General features: G+C 40.8%; 1 protein-coding gene across 7 annotated transcripts in view; it reads right to left on the reverse strand.

Annotated features, from left to right (window-relative positions):
- Nucleotides 1–19,817, reverse strand: part of EHBP1 (EH domain binding protein 1) — a 231,646-nt gene extending 211,829 nt beyond the window's left edge. For all 7 annotated transcript variants that reach the window (XM_026844922.1, XM_026844924.1, XM_026844923.1 and 4 more), the window contains exon 1: nucleotides 19,412–19,817. In XM_026844922.1, the coding sequence (XP_026700723.1) occupies nucleotides 19,412–19,515 (104 nt within the window). In that variant the 5' untranslated portion in view covers nucleotides 19,516–19,817. The remainder of the gene's footprint in view (nucleotides 1–19,411) is intronic.
- Between the last annotated feature and the right edge of the window lie 349 nt (nucleotides 19,818–20,166).

Raw genomic sequence — 20,166 nt, forward strand, 5'->3', positions numbered from 1 at the left:
TAAACTTGGGTCTCAAAGTCACACACTTGTGCACTAAGGAAAACAAAATGCCCCAAAGCCTCTACAGACCTCATCCTCTTCAAGCTTAAAGAGGTCTTCAAAACGTAAAAACCAAACCACGATGAATTTTGCAGCAGTAAGCTATATACTTAGTTTTCAAAATTAAATCTATTATTTTCTTTCATGTTAAGAAAAAACATTAATTATCAGAGTTAAAAACGTTTTGCACATGCTTTCCAACCAACTGCCACAGGGCACTAGAAACTACCACAACCCTCTCCCCTGAAACATTCCATTTCATATTGGTGGCTTTTCATGAGCTGTTTTAAGATAGAGGTATGGCCATAAGAAGTGAAATTATTTTATGAGTATTTACAGCTAAGTAACTGTTCCAAAGACTGCAAAATTAGAACTCCTCCTCTTCCTGCTCAATCTGTTTAATTAAGTTGTTACATTGCTTCCAAACTGCCTCCTGAAACAGAAGTTAACACTTCTGATTACAGAAGTCAATCTCAAAAGCAACACCATTTATTTCTATTTATAGATCACCAAGTCTTCCCCTAGAATCATATATTCAGAGTCTAAAAATTTATATAATTTTTAGGAAGTTGAACTGGCCAAGCCTTTTAATTAAGGCCCTCAAAGTCACACCCCTGGCTCTCATCCAGCTGCAATTACTAAGAAAAAATGCATGCTAACTCATGGATACACAAGAGACCAAGCACAACCTCCTGCCAACACTAGGGACTGGATATGGGAAACAAAAAAACTTAAAGACTTCCATTTCTATCTTGAAACGTAAAAAAAAGATCTTATAGCTTTTAAAAATTGGAAAATATTTTGATAATCCCAGGCTTCCAAATTTGCAGATGAACTGATGAAACATTTCTATTTCAAGGTTAAAAAACCCTGAAAACATCAGCTAATGACCTAAACAGATTTTGCTAATAACTGCTGTTTATAAGATGCCCAACAGCAATCTGAACTGAACTGTAACTATTTCAACTGGAAACTAGTAGCATATTTAGTATGACTGTTTTAAAGCATGGGTTTCAATTTAAAAAAAAAAAAAAACAACAACAAAAAAACAGAACTACAGTATAGCTGAATTCATGCTGATGCTAAAAATGCACAAGGAAATTACATCTTTCAGCCAGACAGGTTTTTTGTTTGTTTTTTTTAAAATAATCTTCCTATATTATATTTTTCTGTTACAACCTGATCTAGCTTTCACTCAAAACAGACACTGCTACAAACAGAGCCCTCAGAGCTAGGTCAGCCCTCTGGCTCAGTATCCCTACAGAAGAACCTAAGAGTAGTGGTCCTTCACATTTTTTTCCAGTACAGCAAGCTGAACCCACTCTCCTTTGAAAAGCTTACAGCTGGTTACTAACATCCAACAGGACATGCTTCAAGGTATAAATGGTCCTTGGAATCCTCTGAATTTTTTTTGTGATATAAAGTGTTAAAAATGAACACTGCCTTTTCCTTGCTTATGTTCCCAATGAATATGTATAGATACCACCAGTATCAACTGTTTCAAAGTCTTAAATTGAGGCCTTTTGCTACCTGTCACACATCAAGTTTGAAACTGGAGACTAAACCTAGTCCCTATGCTGGCTACCATGCTGCTCTCTCCCTGTGCTGTCAGGGTTGGTATTTTATACCAACTAAAAATATACAGAATCCATACCCTCTCCATCTTATAGTGAAATGACTGATTGTGTTTTAGCCTGATGGCTGCTTTAGTTAGCTGATGTATCTTAGTATGGGGTAGCTGTAAAGTAACATCTGCAGCCACAGAAGAGACTCCTGGATGCTGTCCAGATTTTTTATTAAGTGGATTTGATGTCTTGCAGGCTGGATTCCAGTCTTGTACCATTAAATGAGGCAAAGGGATAAAGAAACACAGGCCCTCTATCCCATAGAGCACACAGCTTAAAAGATTAAGTAATTTTGTCTCACCCTAGATTTCAATTTTACTCTAATTTGAAATTTTTTTATCTATAAACACAACTGTGTCTGGTGTGAAAAGCAGTTCTCCCTGGAAGCAGAAAGGTAAATAAAAAGAGAGGCTAGGTTAGCTCCTGGAGCAAAATACACTCTTAATCTTGCAAAGTGCTGTGAGACATCCACTCAAGGTAAAATACAAAGCCTCTCAAACTTACTGCAACACCTAGTTGTGCCAAGTGAAGAACGGTATCCTTACAGTGAAAGTCAAAAACGTCCTACCAGATTAAATGCTATAGGATCTGGCACTAAATGAGGATAAACAGGAAGAAAAATTTTAATTTCAAGCTTTTAGAAGGGTATTACAGTAAATGAAGTTACTGTAAATGATTAAATTTCTAATTGGAGCTTTAATACATTTGCCTAGTTAGGGTCAAAGAAGCCTAATGAATAAAATCCACTCTGTAAACTAACCATCAAGGGAATGGGAATCAATTTTAGCTGTGCAGAGTTCACACAGAGCACTGAGGGGGAAAACCAGTTATGTGCAGCATCATCAACAGAGACAATAGAGATGCGTGGGCACACAAACTCCTTGGATTCTGCAAAATAGTATTTTTCGCATATTTCAGCGTATTTGATATAAAATGCACTTTTCATCTTTAAAACAAACAAGTTGAACTCTGCAAAATGTTAACATATTTACTTCTGGAGCATTCAGATGGAACATCAGCCTTGGCAGGGCCAGCGTTGCACACGCGTGTGCATGCCCACGCTCCAGCAGTATGAGCGCTTCAAAATGACAGGCAGGCCCGTGGAGGAACACTCAGGAAAATGAAGATCACCAGGCTACCACAGTGAAGAGTAAATCCTGAATGAGTGCATTCACAGGAGAGTTTGGCACGGTTTTATTTATGCACTTCATGCTTTAAATCAGCTCTCCTCAACTTTTCCAGTTTCTAAGCATAGACAAGACCTTACACAAAACACTTATCTCAGCTTGATCTGTTAATTCAACATTGTCTCTTGGGCTTTGACAGATGAGCGCTGGCATATCTAGCTCTTGCTGTTTAACACTTTACCCCGCACAGTACCGATCCCTTCTCAACCACTTTTCATCTGCAGAAAAACTGCTTTTCTGTCCTCAGTGGCTGCAGCTCTCAGTTGGACCTGACTTGGACCAAGGCAGAGAGGCAACCTAGCAGGCCAAATCCCATTGCAAGGCAAGTCAGGGCTCTTGTTTCTCACTGCTCTGGCTGAAAAGTTTTAACATATACAGGGTTTGGGCTTGTTTGTTCTGCAGCCAGACAAGCAATATAGTATCAAATGAGGTGTGAATTTACTCCTTCATTTCAATGCAGTTAATGTTCAAAGATGCTTTGGGTCACTGAAACCCTCAAACATCAAAGCCAATGAAAAGAAGTGTTTTGGAGAAAATTATTAAGTCAAAGTGTAAACCAGGGCCAGATATTTGGCTTCTGTAATATCACCACATCGCTGGAACAATGCAAAGAAACTTTTAAGTTCCCCAAAAGGGGCAGGGCAGGATTCCCCACAGCAGCTGCATATGCCAGAACCTGATGTGCTTCCACTCACACACTGGCAGCACAGCAGCCACCTACCAGCACTCTGTCCCTGTGACATCCAGCCTCTGATCTATGAGACCCTTCTGTAAAGACGCACGGTAAATCCAGAGCATCCAAGCCACGTCCAACGCATGGGGTGCAGCACGTGTGGGCACTGAGTTTTCCCTGAGGCAAGCAGACCAGCGGGTGCAGACCGTATTCCCAAGGGGCTGACAGCTTTCCACCATCCCACAAATGAAGCACATCCCTCAGCAACAGGGTGACAGAAGGTGGCAGAGCAGAAATTGGGGCCAAGAGGGCCAAAGCGTAGACGAGCTCTCAAATCTGACACTTCTCGCTTTACCCAACATAAATGAACCTCAGGATTTGAAGACAGATGCAGGTTCCCTCTTTTCCTCAGCCATACTGTCCCTTCTCTCCTCTTACCTCTCCTAAGACATGGATAGGCATCACGTGTGCCCAGGGATCTTACAGCTAGAATACCCAAAGGGAGGAAAAATGGTTCAAACAACAAGAAAATATCCCTAAGGTGAAGATGATGTGGCCAGCTTCATCACAAAAATAACAGCACCAGAGATAGAACAGGTACCTACATTTTCCTTCTAGCTTTGAATCATTTGATTTCTGTACAATCCTGGTCTTCAAAAATCAGCCATGAACCATCCTGGCAATTCTGAAACAGGCAATGGAGGTTTGCTTCTCTCAGAGTCAGAATCAAGGGTTTAGTCTGTCTCTGACGAAACTCTGAGTGGTTCTTGCAGTTTAGCCTCATAAATATTTCAAAGGTCTCATGTGCTACCCACCCTATCTCTTCTTACACTGTAAGTCACGGGACAGATGCTGGAGCAACAAACAATAATACCAACAAACACACTGCAAAGAATTCTTGGCATTTTTCAAGGGTAGGAAATAAAATGTTACTTCTCCCCCACACCCCTATTCACATTCTCTCTTCCACAAGCATTAGATTTTGGGACTAATTTTGTGGATGCGATATGAAAGAAAAAGCTATCACCCAAAGTCCAAACAGAAAATAAATCACAGAATAAATTCTGCAGCAATATAGAGAAAAAAAAAAAAAAAGATTAGCAATTCTAATCTAGGCAGTGTACATATATATCGAAGTCAACAAGCTTAAGCAGAATATTTCAACAGCTCCAATTATATCACAGTAATAATAAATCTATATCCTGCTGCGCAGCCATGGCTTTGTTGGAGTTGTTTGTAACTGAGCTCCTTCCTATCAGCTTTATTCCCAAAAGTCTTCACAGAGCTTAACAAGTTCTCTTCCTTCATTAGACTGTCACAACCGTTTGCAAGTGAATCTGACACAAATAGTTTAGGTTCCCTGAACTTTTTGCACTGGAGTAATAAACATGTAGGCTTTCAAGTGTAATTACACACTTCAGGCATCTATCACCTCTACTGAAGAGGAGCTTGGTCCTTAGGGAGGGTTATCGTCATTTTCTAACATTGCCCCACTGGATAAAATATTTTAGAAACATCAATCCTGAAAGGATGTACTTACAGCCTAGTACAAATTACTTCCTTCCCCTCAAGCGGGCATTTATCCATTACACATACTCTTAATTACACATCACTCAAATGAAAATAAATAGAAAACAAACAAAAACCCTGCCCCACAACAAAAACCTTGCTTAAGGTCCTGCAACAGTAATTGTAGATTAGTGACCATGGGGTCACCTTCTCTCCAGAATCACCTTTCCCATCTTCCTCATGTACTCTGCTTCACCAGTCCTGCTCTACCTCAATCCGTTTTGCAACAGTTTCCACTCTGACCCCATATGACCAAACACACTTGTAAATTATCTCATTATCAACACTATTCATATTGGAGGGGGAAAAAAAAAAAAAAAAAGGAAGGGGGCATTTTTCTAAGTTTGCAGGCTACAACTTGCAGTTTCCTCAGCTATGCAGTTTCTTGCTACCATAAATCGGCACTCATACAATTCCTATTAGTACAGAAATGGTTTCTTGCACCCTGTCCACAGTTTCTCTGTATTTCAGTTTCAGAGATCATTTGGGGATTATTTCTCTCTACCACACAGCAGTCTTGTAAGACTGGATTAATAACGGAGATGTGTGGCTGCAGAATTTTTGTACAGAGAAAGCGTCAACACTTGATACTTATTTCCGTACAGCAAAGTGTCTTTTTAGCTGTTTTATGCCAGTACCACCGAACAGAGAGTTACTACCTCCTGGCCTTTAACAGGAGACATAAATCCTACTTCTAAGTAATTGCAGACATAAAACTGTAGGAAAGATGATTTGTGCATGCAAATTAGGGAGTGATAGAAAAGAGAACTTGTCTACACAGTTACAAGGGAAGTTGAAAGGAAGCCTAGGGTGGAACCAGGATTTTCTGACTTTTGTTGCTTCTACACCACCAGACCACACTGTAGTAGAGAATGAGAGCAAATAGGACTTTATTTCCCCTTCCAAATCAAAAATGCCTACATAGAAAAAAAATGCACCTGAATTTGTAAAGTTTGCTCTGAACAAATGAAGGTGCTATACTGACCAAGACAGAATTATTTATGTAAGGAACAAAAATAACTTGTACTACTACTTTTATATAGTTTCACAAGCTCTTCTACTTTCAGTACTCTCAAAAAACCCCTACTCTGCAGTTTCTGGCTACATCTGGGTAGGAAGAGAAAGAGAGGACACTGTGTGCAAGTACTTTGCTGTGACTGGGAACTTGCCTTGGGGTAGAAAAAGAATAAAACTTCCACAGCCACATGTGTATTAAACCAATTTTCCAGGTTCAAATAAAGAGAGGAATCATGCTTTGATACAATAATCAGCTCAAAAAGCACAAATTGTAAATAAGTTTTTATCCTCCTGTAACTGTGTGCAAATGCACCAAATAAGAGAATGTAAGTACTCTTTTCGTGTGTGTCGTATTATTCCTACCCTTTTCACATCAACCACCCAGAAACTGGCATGTGACACCAATATGGAAAATGACTTACACAGGTATAATGAAGAAAATACAACACTGTGACAACATAAGGATGCATCAGGTTGAAGAGATCAGGACATCAATTTGACCTGCATAAAATTACATCAAAGAAGGCCAGACACATGCTGTAGTTTTATTTACAAAGCTATAGATATTCCTTTAAATACAAAATGTTATAAAAGAACTCCTTTCAAAGGCACTCAGAATTATTTTTAACATCATATGATATGAATAGTCAGACTTTTTCTACCTGTGTAGATCCAAACAATGCAGTTTGTTTTCAGTCAGCACAAAAAGAATCCCTGGAACACTTTAAATTTAGATTTCTTCTTTAACAGTATGATTGTTACTATTGCAGTCACTCAAAGAGAGGTGAAATCATAATTAGCATTCACTAGAAGATGTAACCTCCCTTTTAAAATAGTTTCTGAAAGAATTGTGACTATTACGAAAGCGAAACATTAAGATCTGTGTTTGAACAAAGCCTCATTTTGCTTCTATTCCCATCAGTGATGGCTGAGCAGACAGTACCAAAGCCAGAACCTGTCCTGCCTTGTGACCCATCTCCCAGGTTTAGGATTCAGAGATGCAAGTAATGATGGATTACTTCTACCTTAACACAAGCAGAGCCACAACATTTTTGATAATCAAGACCTGTGCAGGACAGTATTTGTGACAACAAATGACTTCAATGATGGAGTTCATTCCAACATTCAATAATGACTTCAATTAGGAAAACCATGCTGAACTGGAATAGTTGTTCTGGTACAATCAGAAATACAAATGAACTTTATTTTGCTACAGAAGTGTTTAAATGGGCCATGCAGCTATTTCCATGAAAACAGCTCTAAATAATGTACTTCTGTACTGCTGCCTCCTGCATCTAAGGGAAGAATAGGTGCCATATGACATGGATTGCAAAAGCACAGAGAAACAGTGGAGCTGTTGCATATAGATGAGGTCCAAGTATACGTATGTGCATGTTGCTTGTTCAGCAAAATCAAGTCTGAAATTTAAACATCACACAGGAAGTTCCCATTTTAAAGTGGGCATGTTTTATCATAAGAATGTTACATGGTCAGGGTTAAACATCTGTCTGAATAAAACACAAGAATCTGATTACAGCTGAAATGAATTGTATTCAACAGGAGAATAAAGGCCTGGGGTTTACAACAATGTTGAGCATTTCAGTAACGTGAAATAGGTCACTATTTCAAAGCTATTTAATTTACCAGCTTGAGGTTGTTAAGAAAGTGAGATTTCTGGCCCTGCTCAGCCCATGTGCCCCAAAGCACACCCAGGAGTCTCTCAGAGTAACCAAGGGTGGACAAGATTTGTCCCTTACTAGCGACAGATACCCCTTCTGCTATTCATCAGCAGCATCCAGGCTTTCCCTCCTCTTAGGATGGTTCAACAACACATGTTGATTTTATATATACACATTGCGTCTTGAACTATATATTTGTATATACTATGCACAGGTGACAGACTTATCTGTCATATGTTATCAGCTTCCAGAAACATCTCTCCACTGCTTCTAACTTCTCCTTTGCTGCAAGGGATGTTCAGTATAAGAAGAAATGAAGACCCCAACAATAAAACCTATGGTAACCAAAGAGATGACATCAGCAGAAATACAAGAAGGCTCCACGGCTGTTCTCTGAAAATTATTTTTTGCTTCACACACGGGTTTCTTGTATTTAGGTCACTCTTTTTGTATCTCCAAACCCAGCAGGATCTGCCTCGTATGCCCTGTACAGGCAGACCAAAAGACATCCAAATGGGGAGAAAAGCCTCATGTTCTGCTCATAATTCCCCCTGCTTCCCCATCAGCTCAGGTCACCTCACAGCCCGTCCTGCCCATCCCTGAGCAACACTGAAATGCAACAAGTAGTCCACATAAAAAGCTGCAAGGCCAACCATTTTTAAAGGCTTCCTGAGGCAACAAAGAACAAACTAATCCTGTAGGAGACCACCTGAGGCAAACCTAACTGAGCCTTCTCTGAGCCCACCTATGGCACACCACAGAAGGAATAGGAGGGCAGAAAACCTGCTCTGTGAGGTTAATGAGATAGCAGGTTTCTGCTTCTCTGGGCCTTAATGAGATTTTGTCAACCATAAGAGATACTGACAGTTCTCACAATGAGGTGGACATAAACAAGTTAGGATAAATTTTTTTTTTTTTTTTTTTTTTTTTTTTTTTTAATTAGTTTGTTGACTTTATCATTAATTTGCAAATCAAGCAAGCACCCTCCCTTTTAACAGCTGCTGCTAGAAGTATTCTTTTTCCCCCTACAGCACATGCTCTACTTCCCTAAGAACAAATTTGTCTGAAATAAACTTAGTTCCTGAAATCAGCGGGTTTTTTTCCAGGAGGAAGCTCTCTGTGCATTATAAATACTTTATTAGGGTCCACTCCAGACAACAAGACTGAATCTATAGGCAAAAATTTCCATATTCCTGTTTCTTGGCACAGCAATAAGAAAGGAGACAAGGGACTACACGGTCATCCGCAGTGGTCCAACATCAACATTAGCCACACTATCAGTAGTACTGAAGTTACTGACAATGGATAAAATGAACACCAGGACTGAGTAACCCACAAACTGAAGGCACAGGTAACATGCCTGTTTTAACTGACTTTTTCCCCTGTGATACAGTTCCTCCTAGGCAGCTAGAGCAGGAGGTAGTTACAGTAACAGATGGGGATCAGAGAAACACAGAAATCTATCTAGCAGCTCCCTGCTCCAAAAATATACTGGAACAAAAGGCCATGTGGAAGCACAAACTGAAACAAACCTGTAGTTCCAGGCAGAGGGAAAGAGGAGGCCAGGCTGCCACCAGCTTTCGCTCTAGCAGATTCTGCAGTGTCTAATAAAGGTAGATTTACTGGCTACCTGCAGCCATGGATGAGGTCTGACCAAGACTGCTTTCTTCTACCCAAAGGCCCTTTGTCACAAAACCCATGGAAATAGCTAGATGTTTCCACCACCATAAGCTTTGGTTGAAACTCTCTGCTAAAACTTTCTGACACAATGCTGAATTTGCTGGCCAGACAGAAAATTCAGACACATTTTCACATCATGTGAGAATTATCTCCCTATGAAGCAAAAGCAAAAAATAAGGGAGAAGCCCAAGGTTCAAAAACAACAAACACAGCAAGCTAACTTATCATGACCACTGACAGCACAGCCCCATCAACCACAACAGTGCTGTGTGCCTAGAGAAAAGGGCTGTCCTAGTTCTCTAGAAAAGCAACAGCAGCGTTGGTGTGTAGATATGACAGGTGTTGATGAGGCAGCGTGGCACAGTGGGCTGCCACAGGCCTGTAGGTAGCAGATCACGTGTCAGGGCAGTCCCCTCGCACGGTCCGTTGCCAAGCTCTCTATTACTGCGCTCTAGCTCTCTCCTGTTATGCAGCTTCTAGCTCTCAGCTGGCATAGAATTTACCATAGAAAAGAGGTAAGAGAAGCGCAGGGGCAGGAAAGAAGAGTTGCCTTCCTCTGTTCCTTTGCTGGACAGTCGTATATCCATGGACTAAAGGAGGCGTCACATCTCAAGCACTAGGTGTTTATAATTCTAGCAGTATGGGTGATCACACACTTTTTCAATCCTCTGTCAAAAAATCCCATGATTACATCAGTCACTATGAGAATTCAGGGTGTTAAGATTACTCTTGGTCATCTTTCAGTTCAAAATGAAAAAAAAAAAAACAACAAAAACACAAACAACCAAATCCCTTCTACTATATGCAAAAAATGAATCCATCGAAAAGAAAATAATTCCTTTATTGTTTTAAGATTGTCTGTGTCTTGGTATCCTGAAAGAGTATGCAGATGCTGGAGCTCAGAGCAGCCATCTAAAGGGAGGAAAGTAAGTAATTTTACCAAGAAAATTAAAAACCAGAAGCAAAGCCTACGATACAAAATTCCCTTTTCTACATGCACAAATCCCCAAAAAGGGAGGTGCAAACACCATTGTTATAGTTGTTTTTAAAAAGGATCTGTTTAAAAGTGTTAACAGTAAACAGGAACCATCCCAAATATGCCTCAAAACTACTGTGCTACATTCTTCTGCTTTTTGCGGTATGAGAGGAAGTGGTGAAAATTGGGTCAGGACTTTCCCATTCTTAAAATTTTCTTACATGTCAAAGATAAAGGAATGTAAGGGGAAGTTTTATGAATATTCACTCACACGACTTAAGAGACTCTTATTCCAAGTACTCTGTTTAGCTAAGATCTGCACTTGAAGAGAAAAAGGAGTTAAAAAGAAATAAATGTTGTTCCCCTGAAATTTTTCACAGCTTTATACAACTATTGCTTGGGTTATAGAGGAAGAGACAAAGCACTACATCAGTTTTCCAAGAGGCAGTAGGTACAACCAAAAGAAAAATGCAGCCAAGCAGTTGAGAACAGTCAAACAGACTTATCTACACGGCAACATGGCCAGAGATGTGACTCCAGAGCTATAATCATGTCAGGTGTTACCAGGAGCTGTCAAGGTTAAGCCCTCTGCTACTAAACCACAGATAAATCAGCAACAGGTTGGTTTGGAAATTTACAGGCTGTTGAGTTAGATCTTTGACGGAAAAGAGAATTAAGCTGTTTTGACAGCTCTTTTCTGTTCTTTCAAATCTCCTCCTATGTACTGCCATAAACAAAGGGATTCAGAGTTTACTTAATGAGCAGTCACTGAAAGTAAAGGAAGTTCACAGTGCATGCTGAGTGGCAGCGTACAATGTGCTGCCAACTGCATTCAGTGGTCCAGATTCTCTAATTACTTCATTTAATATGGCTTTTGATATGAACAGTACTGGCTGTGCAAATACTCTTCCTAAGCACAGCTGGGAGGGGAAAGTTTATGACACTGGATTTAAAAGCACAGGCATCAGTGCATTTGTCTTAGCCCTGAAGCAGGTTCAACACAGCTATCACCTTAGGGCAGCAGGCAGCAACATATCTAATGGAAAGCCCAGAGCTGACTTCGGGAATGTCTTTGGTCTGCCTGGCCTAAAAGAAAGGTGATGGGGCTTGTCCCAGCAGGTAGAGATGAATATACGCTCCCAGCAAAGCTGCACATCCATCAAAACACACATCTCCCACTGCAACAGCCAGCACACCCATCCAGCAGCCCCAGACAACTCTGACCAGACAGCAGCAAGGAAGCAAACATTACTTCTTGGGTAAAAAAAGAGGATGCAGTAAACATGGAAGGTGACTGGTCACTACACATGCTTGCAGAGACTGCATTAAGGAAATGAGCAGTAGTAATGTGGGCCATGGTAATACAGGAGTCAGAACTGATGTCATATGATGGTCTTAAAAAACAATTGTTTTAATTTGGTTGTCCCTGGAACTAGAAATTATTTTGCCCTTGCGATCAGCAAAGTCATTTTTCAAAACAGATGTGTAAGAAAAAGATCAGATCTGCTAGGGTGCTAGTGAGCTACAGAAGCTCACCCAAAACAAAGCCCACAGAATGACTGCAGGGGACTGAGTGTGCACTTGAAATAAAACCTGAAACCAGTTTGTGCTAAAATAAATACACAGAGCCACAGAGATCACAGTTCAGCAGCTGCAGACAGTTAGGCAGCTGCACAGCCTGACAATAGCTTTGGAGTAATCCTCAAGAAAGTCTCCTTAAATAATAAAATAGAAATTAAGAAGAACCCCCAAAAAAAGACTCTCCACTACAAAGGAAACCTCAATAGGCAAATGAGAATTACTTCTGCGTTGCTCATCTTTAGAGGTTTGCAAGCAGCTGGAAACTGTAGTTCAGAAGGGCCTGCACTTCTGATTCATCTCAAAAGCTTGTACGTTTGGAAGCCCTACAGTGACAGCACAGGACACTGACTCAGGATCCGGGTGATTTAGCTGAAGCCTTTTAAGATGCTCTTGCCTGCAGCTGTGGCTTCTCTCACCCCTCTGGCAGGTTTTCCTCCCGCTGCCAGCAAAGCAGCATAAGGAAGGTGCCTGTGGTCCTCAGCTGACGGTTCATGCTCACCTTACAAATCTGAAGCTGCTGGCAGTTAACACTAAGACACCAGGCAGCCTTACTGTCATCAGATCTCTGCTTCAGGGCAGAGGAAAGCAGAGCAAGACTACTGCTAAGGGACAGTGACATCTCAGCTCCACTCTTGAATCCAGAAAGCCTCATGAGTCAGAGCCTTAGACAAGAGCAATGTTAGTTACGGTCCTGCTAATTTTAGCCCATGCTTAAGCCACAGTTTCCAAGTCCCTGCAACGCCTTTCCAGGTGCCAAAAGCCACAACTACCCTATACCTCAACTGCCAAAACATACAGCTTCCCAGCTGAGCGGCTCTGATGCACTAACACAAACTGTGTGCTGCAGAAATACGATTTTCAAATAAAGACAAGAAGAAAAAAAACAAGGGCAGCTTTATTTACCCTATTGCTGTGTGCATATCTTAAAATAAGGAACAAAAGTTCAGCTGCAGAGTTCCAGTGTTTCAGAGTCCACTTTAGGACACGCAAGAGAGACCTAGTGCAGAGGGCAGCTTGGGAGTGTCCCACAGCAAGGTAGCAAACAGCCTGCCAGGGCCAGCTTCTACCCCAAGGAGTAAAAGGAGAGAAAGGGCGAAGAGAAACAAACACACCCTTCACACACTCCCCTCAGAGTAAACCGGGAAAGCTTTTAGGAGTAAACAAACAACCCCCCACCCTCGTGTTCTCAGAAAGCCACCCAAGCAGAATGCTTTTACTACAGTAACTGAAGGGTTTGTTTTAGAAGAAGAGTTTCCTCAGATTTAGCCAACCTTACCAGCCACCTCCTCCTCTCCTTATTCACACTACACTGTGAAAAGGACTTCAGCTCTCTCCAACCAATTAAAAACTAATTGAAGCAACAGACTGGCACGATACAGCCTGAGCAGTCTAAGCGACTGAAGACTCAGCTCCGATGAGGCCTACGCAGTGTCATAATATTTCATTTTATTTTACGTCATAACACAAAAGGCTGAAAAGAGTATTCACAGGAATCCAATCTTGCAAAAACACTCTTTTTTCCAGCTCAAGTCCACTGGGTTCAAAGGAACAGTACACATACTTTACTGTATGTGTACAACACGGTGTCTGCAGGAACAGAGCCGGGGTTTATTTATTTGTAAAGCTCTGTGCTGAAGTTACACACACACACAGTTTCTCAAAAAACAAAGTTGTGTTAGAACATAAGTTAGTGTATTTTATTTATTCAAGGAGACATCCTCACCCCTTTAACTGTACGAACGACAGACCATTAAGATAGACTTGTCTACACTTGGATGTAACCTAATCTTTTCTGCTTTAGACAATTATTTTTGTTACTGCTAGGACAGTAAACTATGTCAAGGAATTGTTGGAAAGAATTGCGTCTCTCAAAGATAAATACAATTTGAACAAGTATGACAAACTCAAATCTTCCTACCTTGCAGATACTAAACTTCATGCCTGCTTCTACCAGTGAAGTCTCTTAGAAACTGGACACCAAATTTCAAATAATCTCAAAGAATTGCTGCAAATAGAAAATGGGTATAAGTGTGCAGCACTGAATCGGAGAAAGTCAGCAGCAAGATTTCAAATACACCCTAACTCTCCTGTTGAAATCTCTCCACTGCACAATATGCAACCAACAATTCTGATGAGAAATCCCTAACTTGTGGTCCACGGAACAGACACAAGGCAATAAAAGGGGCCAGGAGGCTAGCTTGGTAAGGTAGGGAAGGAAAGCAGCTGGTGTTAAGCGGTCAGGATTGGTAGACAACCTCCTGACAGAAGTCAGGCAGAGAGCCCAAAGGAGCAGATCTACATTTCTGAAATCAAGGATTTTATTTTGGATACAAAGAGAAGAGAGATGCAAGGTGGCAGAGGAGAGGTGCTTTTGTGTGTGGACAGTGTGTTTTAATTGACTGCAGGAAGAAAGGGACAAGACTGTAAGGCAGCTGGCAGTGATTATTTGGGGAAAGTAAGTTTGACACACAATTTAAACCCTCAAAATCCTCAATCAAAACTGAAAATGAAGAGAGAAGAAAATGCTGAAGTGTATTTACAGATGGGAATTATTTAGTGTGGCAGAGATCTCAGTGTGAGGACAGAGTATAATTTAATTGAGAAGGAGAAAAGAAGCTAAAAACCATGATGCTTCCCTTGCACAACCTATACTTTCCATGTTATACCTACATGGCTAACACACAAATGCAAATCCAACCAAAAACTCGGAAGAGCAAGGCCACAACAAAAAGCATAATTCACAGCAAAATTAACTCAAAGAGGTTCTGAATCGACCTGTAACTGTCTCTCTTTCTGTCACAAGTTTCAATGTGATCATCCTTAATAATTAAAAGTGCTTAGGTGCTCACAAAATCCCCTCTTAACAACCATGCAAAGCAAGGGAATGAACAGAGCAAATTGACAGCCTGACCCTCTACAAGCAACTCCCAAGGACTTCTACAGGGAGTTAACTCCAGTTCTTTTGGTGGCCTTCAGCACTGAAGAGTTTGCTGGAAAGTAGTGACCAGAAAGCAAGCAGACTGGTGTGAACCGTGGAATCTCAAAAAGCTCATTTTTCTCCCATGCACAATGCATGCCAAATCTTAAAATTCCTGCAGCATCCAGTTATGAAACTACAATAGAAGAGGAAAACAGATGGCTAAAGCCTTTTGGAAGAAAAGATTAAGCGTTACTTCATTTCCAAAAGAGAAAGATATGTATTTGAAAATACAGAACCTACTTCAGACCATACCTAATTGATACAAAAACAGGCAACTTGCCTCATGGAAATGAAGCCTGTCTTCAGTTAAAGCAGCATACAAGAAAAGTTTAACCCTTTTAGAAAACCATGGCTTGCTGTATTTTTAAGAAGGATTTAAAAGCAAATCAGTTCACATAGGAGATAACAGGTATTACAAACATCATAAAAAAATAACGTTTCCTTATCTCTAAAGTAACTGCTGAATGGCAAATCCTGTAGAAAAGCCTCCTTAAGTCTACTCTTTTCCAGCATTTTTAAGCAGTCAGCACCAGCATTCAGGTAAGCACCTTTCTTGCTCATAAAAGCATCTAATGGACAATGACATATTAGGAACTTGACCACCTCAACTCTGTAAGTTAGACCATTCTCTGTGGAAAGCAGTCGATACTACACTTGAAACCTCTGTTTAGTCCTTAACTTCAGAGATATCACACAAAAATAAGAACACATAAAAGCCATCCTAGGGAGCTCATGTGTTCAGCATTAGATGCTTCAGCAGCTCCGTAAAAGAGCTATCACAGCTTCAGGTCTGAGTACTGGAACTGATCTCTGGTCCAAAGGAGTATTTTTCTTCTGTGAGGCTCCTCTGTTGAGCCCATGCCTCAAACAAGCCTTGACTCAGTCTCGTGAACAGAGGCCTGCAGCAGCTGAGGAGCCCCAGGGTACACAAGGGATGCCTGCCGAGCTAGCAGGCTTGACACAGGATCAACAGGAGACCTGGGCTTCTCCAAACTGGCAGCTGGGACTGGCAGAAAACCCGAAGGCATCTTAACCAGCGCTAGACACCAGTGCTCAGGCAAACTGAACAGGGTCCCCTGAGAAAGTCACAGCGTTACACCTGCCAGCCAAGCCCAGCACACTCCTATCCCACACAGCAACACTCTGCTCCGACAGCACAGAGCAGCAAATTACAACTTTTTTTTTGCAGAAGCCGAAGCAAAATGCATGAGACTAATTCTGGTTTTATTCAACGGCTCTGCACTGAGGATAAGGACTAAGTTAACTCTCTCCTACCATACAGTCCTTCCAGGCCAGGACTTCAGCTCTTTGGTGCAACTGGGTGGAAAAATCCTGTGCTGCCCCAGCTTATTCCGCGAGTAAGTGGAGGATGACATGCTCCAGCACTGCCAAGCAAGCACCTTTCAAAAAACCCAAGTGCTTATATGATTAATGCAAAGCATGACGTTTTCACAGTAGCAGGAGTCACTAATCCATATTAAAGACCAAGACTACTTATTTATTTATTTTTAATGAAAAGCTCTAAATGAACCAACTGCTCAATTTTTCAAAGGTACTGAGCAACCACAATAATTAGGTCTGGGTCAGTGGGAACAGCCAGAATGCCACATAAGTGACTCAGACCTGGTGATTAACTGAGGTTTTTCTAATGAAACAGTGACAACACTGGACACTCCATCACAACCTGTCCCCTCCAAATGCACCACCAATGAAGAGTAATCATCTGAGAATGGCTGTCTTTCATCATTAGTAGGGACAAGAATCAGAAATTTTAGAGTGTAGAAAAAGCAAGGAAAGAGAGTTTTAGCTGATGCTGGACAAACGCTGCTGTACCTAGAGATAATCCTTCTAAAGAGTGAAGCAGCAACACCAGAGTGGTAGCAGCTTCCCACTCAAACAGCATGACTCCAGAAAAAAAGCAGGAACTATTCTGAATGCTAAGTTAAAAAAAAAAAATTAAATCAATACAAGTCCAGAGGAGACAAAAAGTATTAAAGCCAAACACAAATACACCCAACATTACAAACAGCACATGATTAGTTACAAAAATAGCCTAAAACACGAGTAATTTTCTGGAGAGCTATACAAATGTAAACCTAACAGAAGACAGCAGTTCACAGACAGGCACCCAGTCTGTTTTGGTCACACACACTCCTGGCTCACAGACACATCTCAGTTCAAGTATGTTTATGACTGCATTGTTATTTATTTTAAAAAATGAATGGAGCATTCTTTTCCTCTAGAAACGCCGCATTGTTAGAACACCAGTACATTAAAATGACTTACTGCTTACTACATTTTGGTCAAGCAAACTACAGATTACAGCACCGACAATATATATTGAGCAGTATATGGAGTTCATTTCTTCTGTTTTGTTCTCACATGGGCCAAACTCGGAGACAAGCTTTAGAAATAGAGGAAGCAGTGATTCTGTCAGCATATGCAAAACTGTATCTTCTCCAAAGTTAAGCAAAGACTTAGCTGAAGATTCTTAAATATTTATATATTTACCCTTTGTTTCATTTAGGAGTTCCACTTATGACAGAAATACTGTATTTTAGCGTGCATGCTTAAAGAACATTTTTGTTAAGCTTCCTTAAACAAGAGGAAGCAGAATAGAAAACCCTACAATCAAATGACCGAGTGATGGTTTTCCCTATTTTTATTTTTCCTAGAATTCATCCACATTTCACCACCATGCTGTTGCTTCATCGTAACACAAGCACTGATCTTGCTTATATTTAAATTCAATAACATAAAATGAAGGTTCAAAAAGACAATGTATTTTTAAAAAATTAGTTGTGTATTTGAGGTTTTGAAAGGCCGTTTCACTACCTCACACACAGGCATTTTGCTAGGTAGGCACTCTAGTTTATGATTAAACAATAAACTAATTGTTTCTAAAATAACAAAATTGTTCACAAGGGAATTTTTGTGTGACTTTCTTAAATCAAGAGAAAGTTAGCTGCAGATCCAACCTGAACATTCCCCTGCAGCATTCATACTTCAGCGCTGAAGCATTCTGCAAATTCTCAAGTAAGGAGCGAATCAAAGTGAAAATGAAAGCCAAAAGAGGCTAGTTTATGCAAACAAAACATAAAAAGTTATAAACACAACTGTTGAAATAAACCTGATCCACCAAAATTACTGTGGAAAACTCTGGCCTGAACTAGGCAGTTGATCCCATGAGATAGTCACGACAGTCTCTTTCAACTTTTGAAATGCTTTTATTTGTAGTTTATTCTGTGAAAGCAAGTTCAACTTCCAAAACGATTCTGTTTCTTAATAATCTTTCAAAACATTTTAGGCAAGAAGATAACTTGTTAATTTTTTTTTTTAAACCTGACAGTGTTCCTTTAAGACAGAGCAGCAAACAGCCTTCCAGCATATTTAACAGAGATTTCCAACTCCAAGAGATAGAATTTAAATTTGTAGAGGCAATTACTCATAACCAGTGCAAGCAGCCAATGCAAGTGCCAAATTTGCCAACAAGAAGAAAGGCCAAGTATTAGAAAGGAGGCTGCAGTTTATTACAAGGCAATTTGAACATCTCAGTCCACAAGGTCTGGAAAGTACTTTGTTCATCCCCTGACGCTACAGACACACTAAAGTGAGGAATTATGTCAGTAACGTCAATATTCTGAACACATGAAACACCACTTAAATAGTCAGGCAAATATCTCCACTATACAGATACTTAAAAGCTGCTTCGTGTCTTGCCTAGCAGATTTATTTAAGCTCCTTTTGCACAGAAAGGAAGATGCACCAGACCCATACCACTAACTGTTAACTGCTGTCTAGTCAGCTCCAAAACCATCCAACAGGACCACCACTGCACAAAATTCTCGCCTGACTAAACAAATACCTTAAGACAATTCCTGAGGAGCTGTCACTTGCCCCTTTCCATTGAAAGATGGAAAGGAACAACGAACAGAAGAATGAGAGACAACATCTTCAGGTAAAAAAAGTCAAAATCAAAATGGGTATCCACCTTAAATTAAAACACCACCATCTTCAGGACTGATCTCCAATGCCTCAGTCAGCTACCAACAGTGCCAGCAGATAACTTGGGGGGGGGGGGAGAAAACCAACAACCAAAACTACACCACTAAGTCACAGATGCTGAGCCAATAAATGCACTGTCCTCTGCATGATAACAACCGCTAAGAAAATCAGGGTACAGAACAAAACCAACAGGTCCAAGACAAGTATGCAGCAAAGCAACCACTCAGCAAGAAAGACAAGCACTCCCCGCAGCTGCTTCTGCAATGCACAGGCAAGAGAAAGCGAGGGGAGGCACGACCAAGACACACACACTAAACAAGACAAAACGAGCAACATCCTTCCTATTTCAGCACCAGCAACTTACTCCACCATTTGTGCAGCAACATGAGCTACTTCTTACCATTTTTTTGTGCACTCAACCATCAACTCCTGGTAAGAGGCCACAAACTGGAACTTAGATGCATGCTTCCCAACACGCTGCAGTCTTTTCCAAACTGAAGCCATGATGGTGAGAAATACCAGTCCTCTTACACAGTAGCAACTCTGTAAATACCAATGTAGGCTTAAGAGTGTGTGTATTCGATGCTAGATTTATATACAGACACAGTAAAAACAGCACGCAAGGAACTTGACGGGATGTCTACAGTTCATGTTCTGCCTCCCCCTTCTTCATGGTAAATCCCAGTCTAGCTGAATGGCTCATCACTGGCCAGGAGCAGCATGCAGTAGGAGCAGACAGGTAACCGAAAGGAAGTTCTCTCATGGACTCATTATTCCTCACACAGTAGATGATGTGGAGACTGCAGGACTGCAAGACAAATAAGAGGGAGCAAAAGCACTGGTTAATACACTCCGTACTACGGTGCTGCAATTGCACGTGATCTCGTACCTTTCAAACTACTACAATAAACCACAAAAACATACCCCCTTCCTGTTGTCATCCCCCCCTCCAATTAAATAAATAAGAATGCTGCAGCAATTTCAGGAATGCAAACCACGAGTCTGGAAACATATCAACGTGTCCTTTTATCAGCACCATCATAATTGGCAACAACAACAAAAAAGGGCAGGTCAGGGCCACACCGAATCCTTATGAAGCATCTCTGGGAAGCAATGCAAAGTGCAAGGTGCCGCCAATATGCGCCCAGAGGGAGG

The sequence above is a fragment of the Athene cunicularia genome, assembly GCF_003259725.1.
Source record: "Athene cunicularia isolate RWA chromosome 3 unlocalized genomic scaffold, athCun1 chr3_part1, whole genome shotgun sequence".
Taxonomy (NCBI): Eukaryota; Metazoa; Chordata; class Aves; order Strigiformes; family Strigidae; genus Athene; species Athene cunicularia.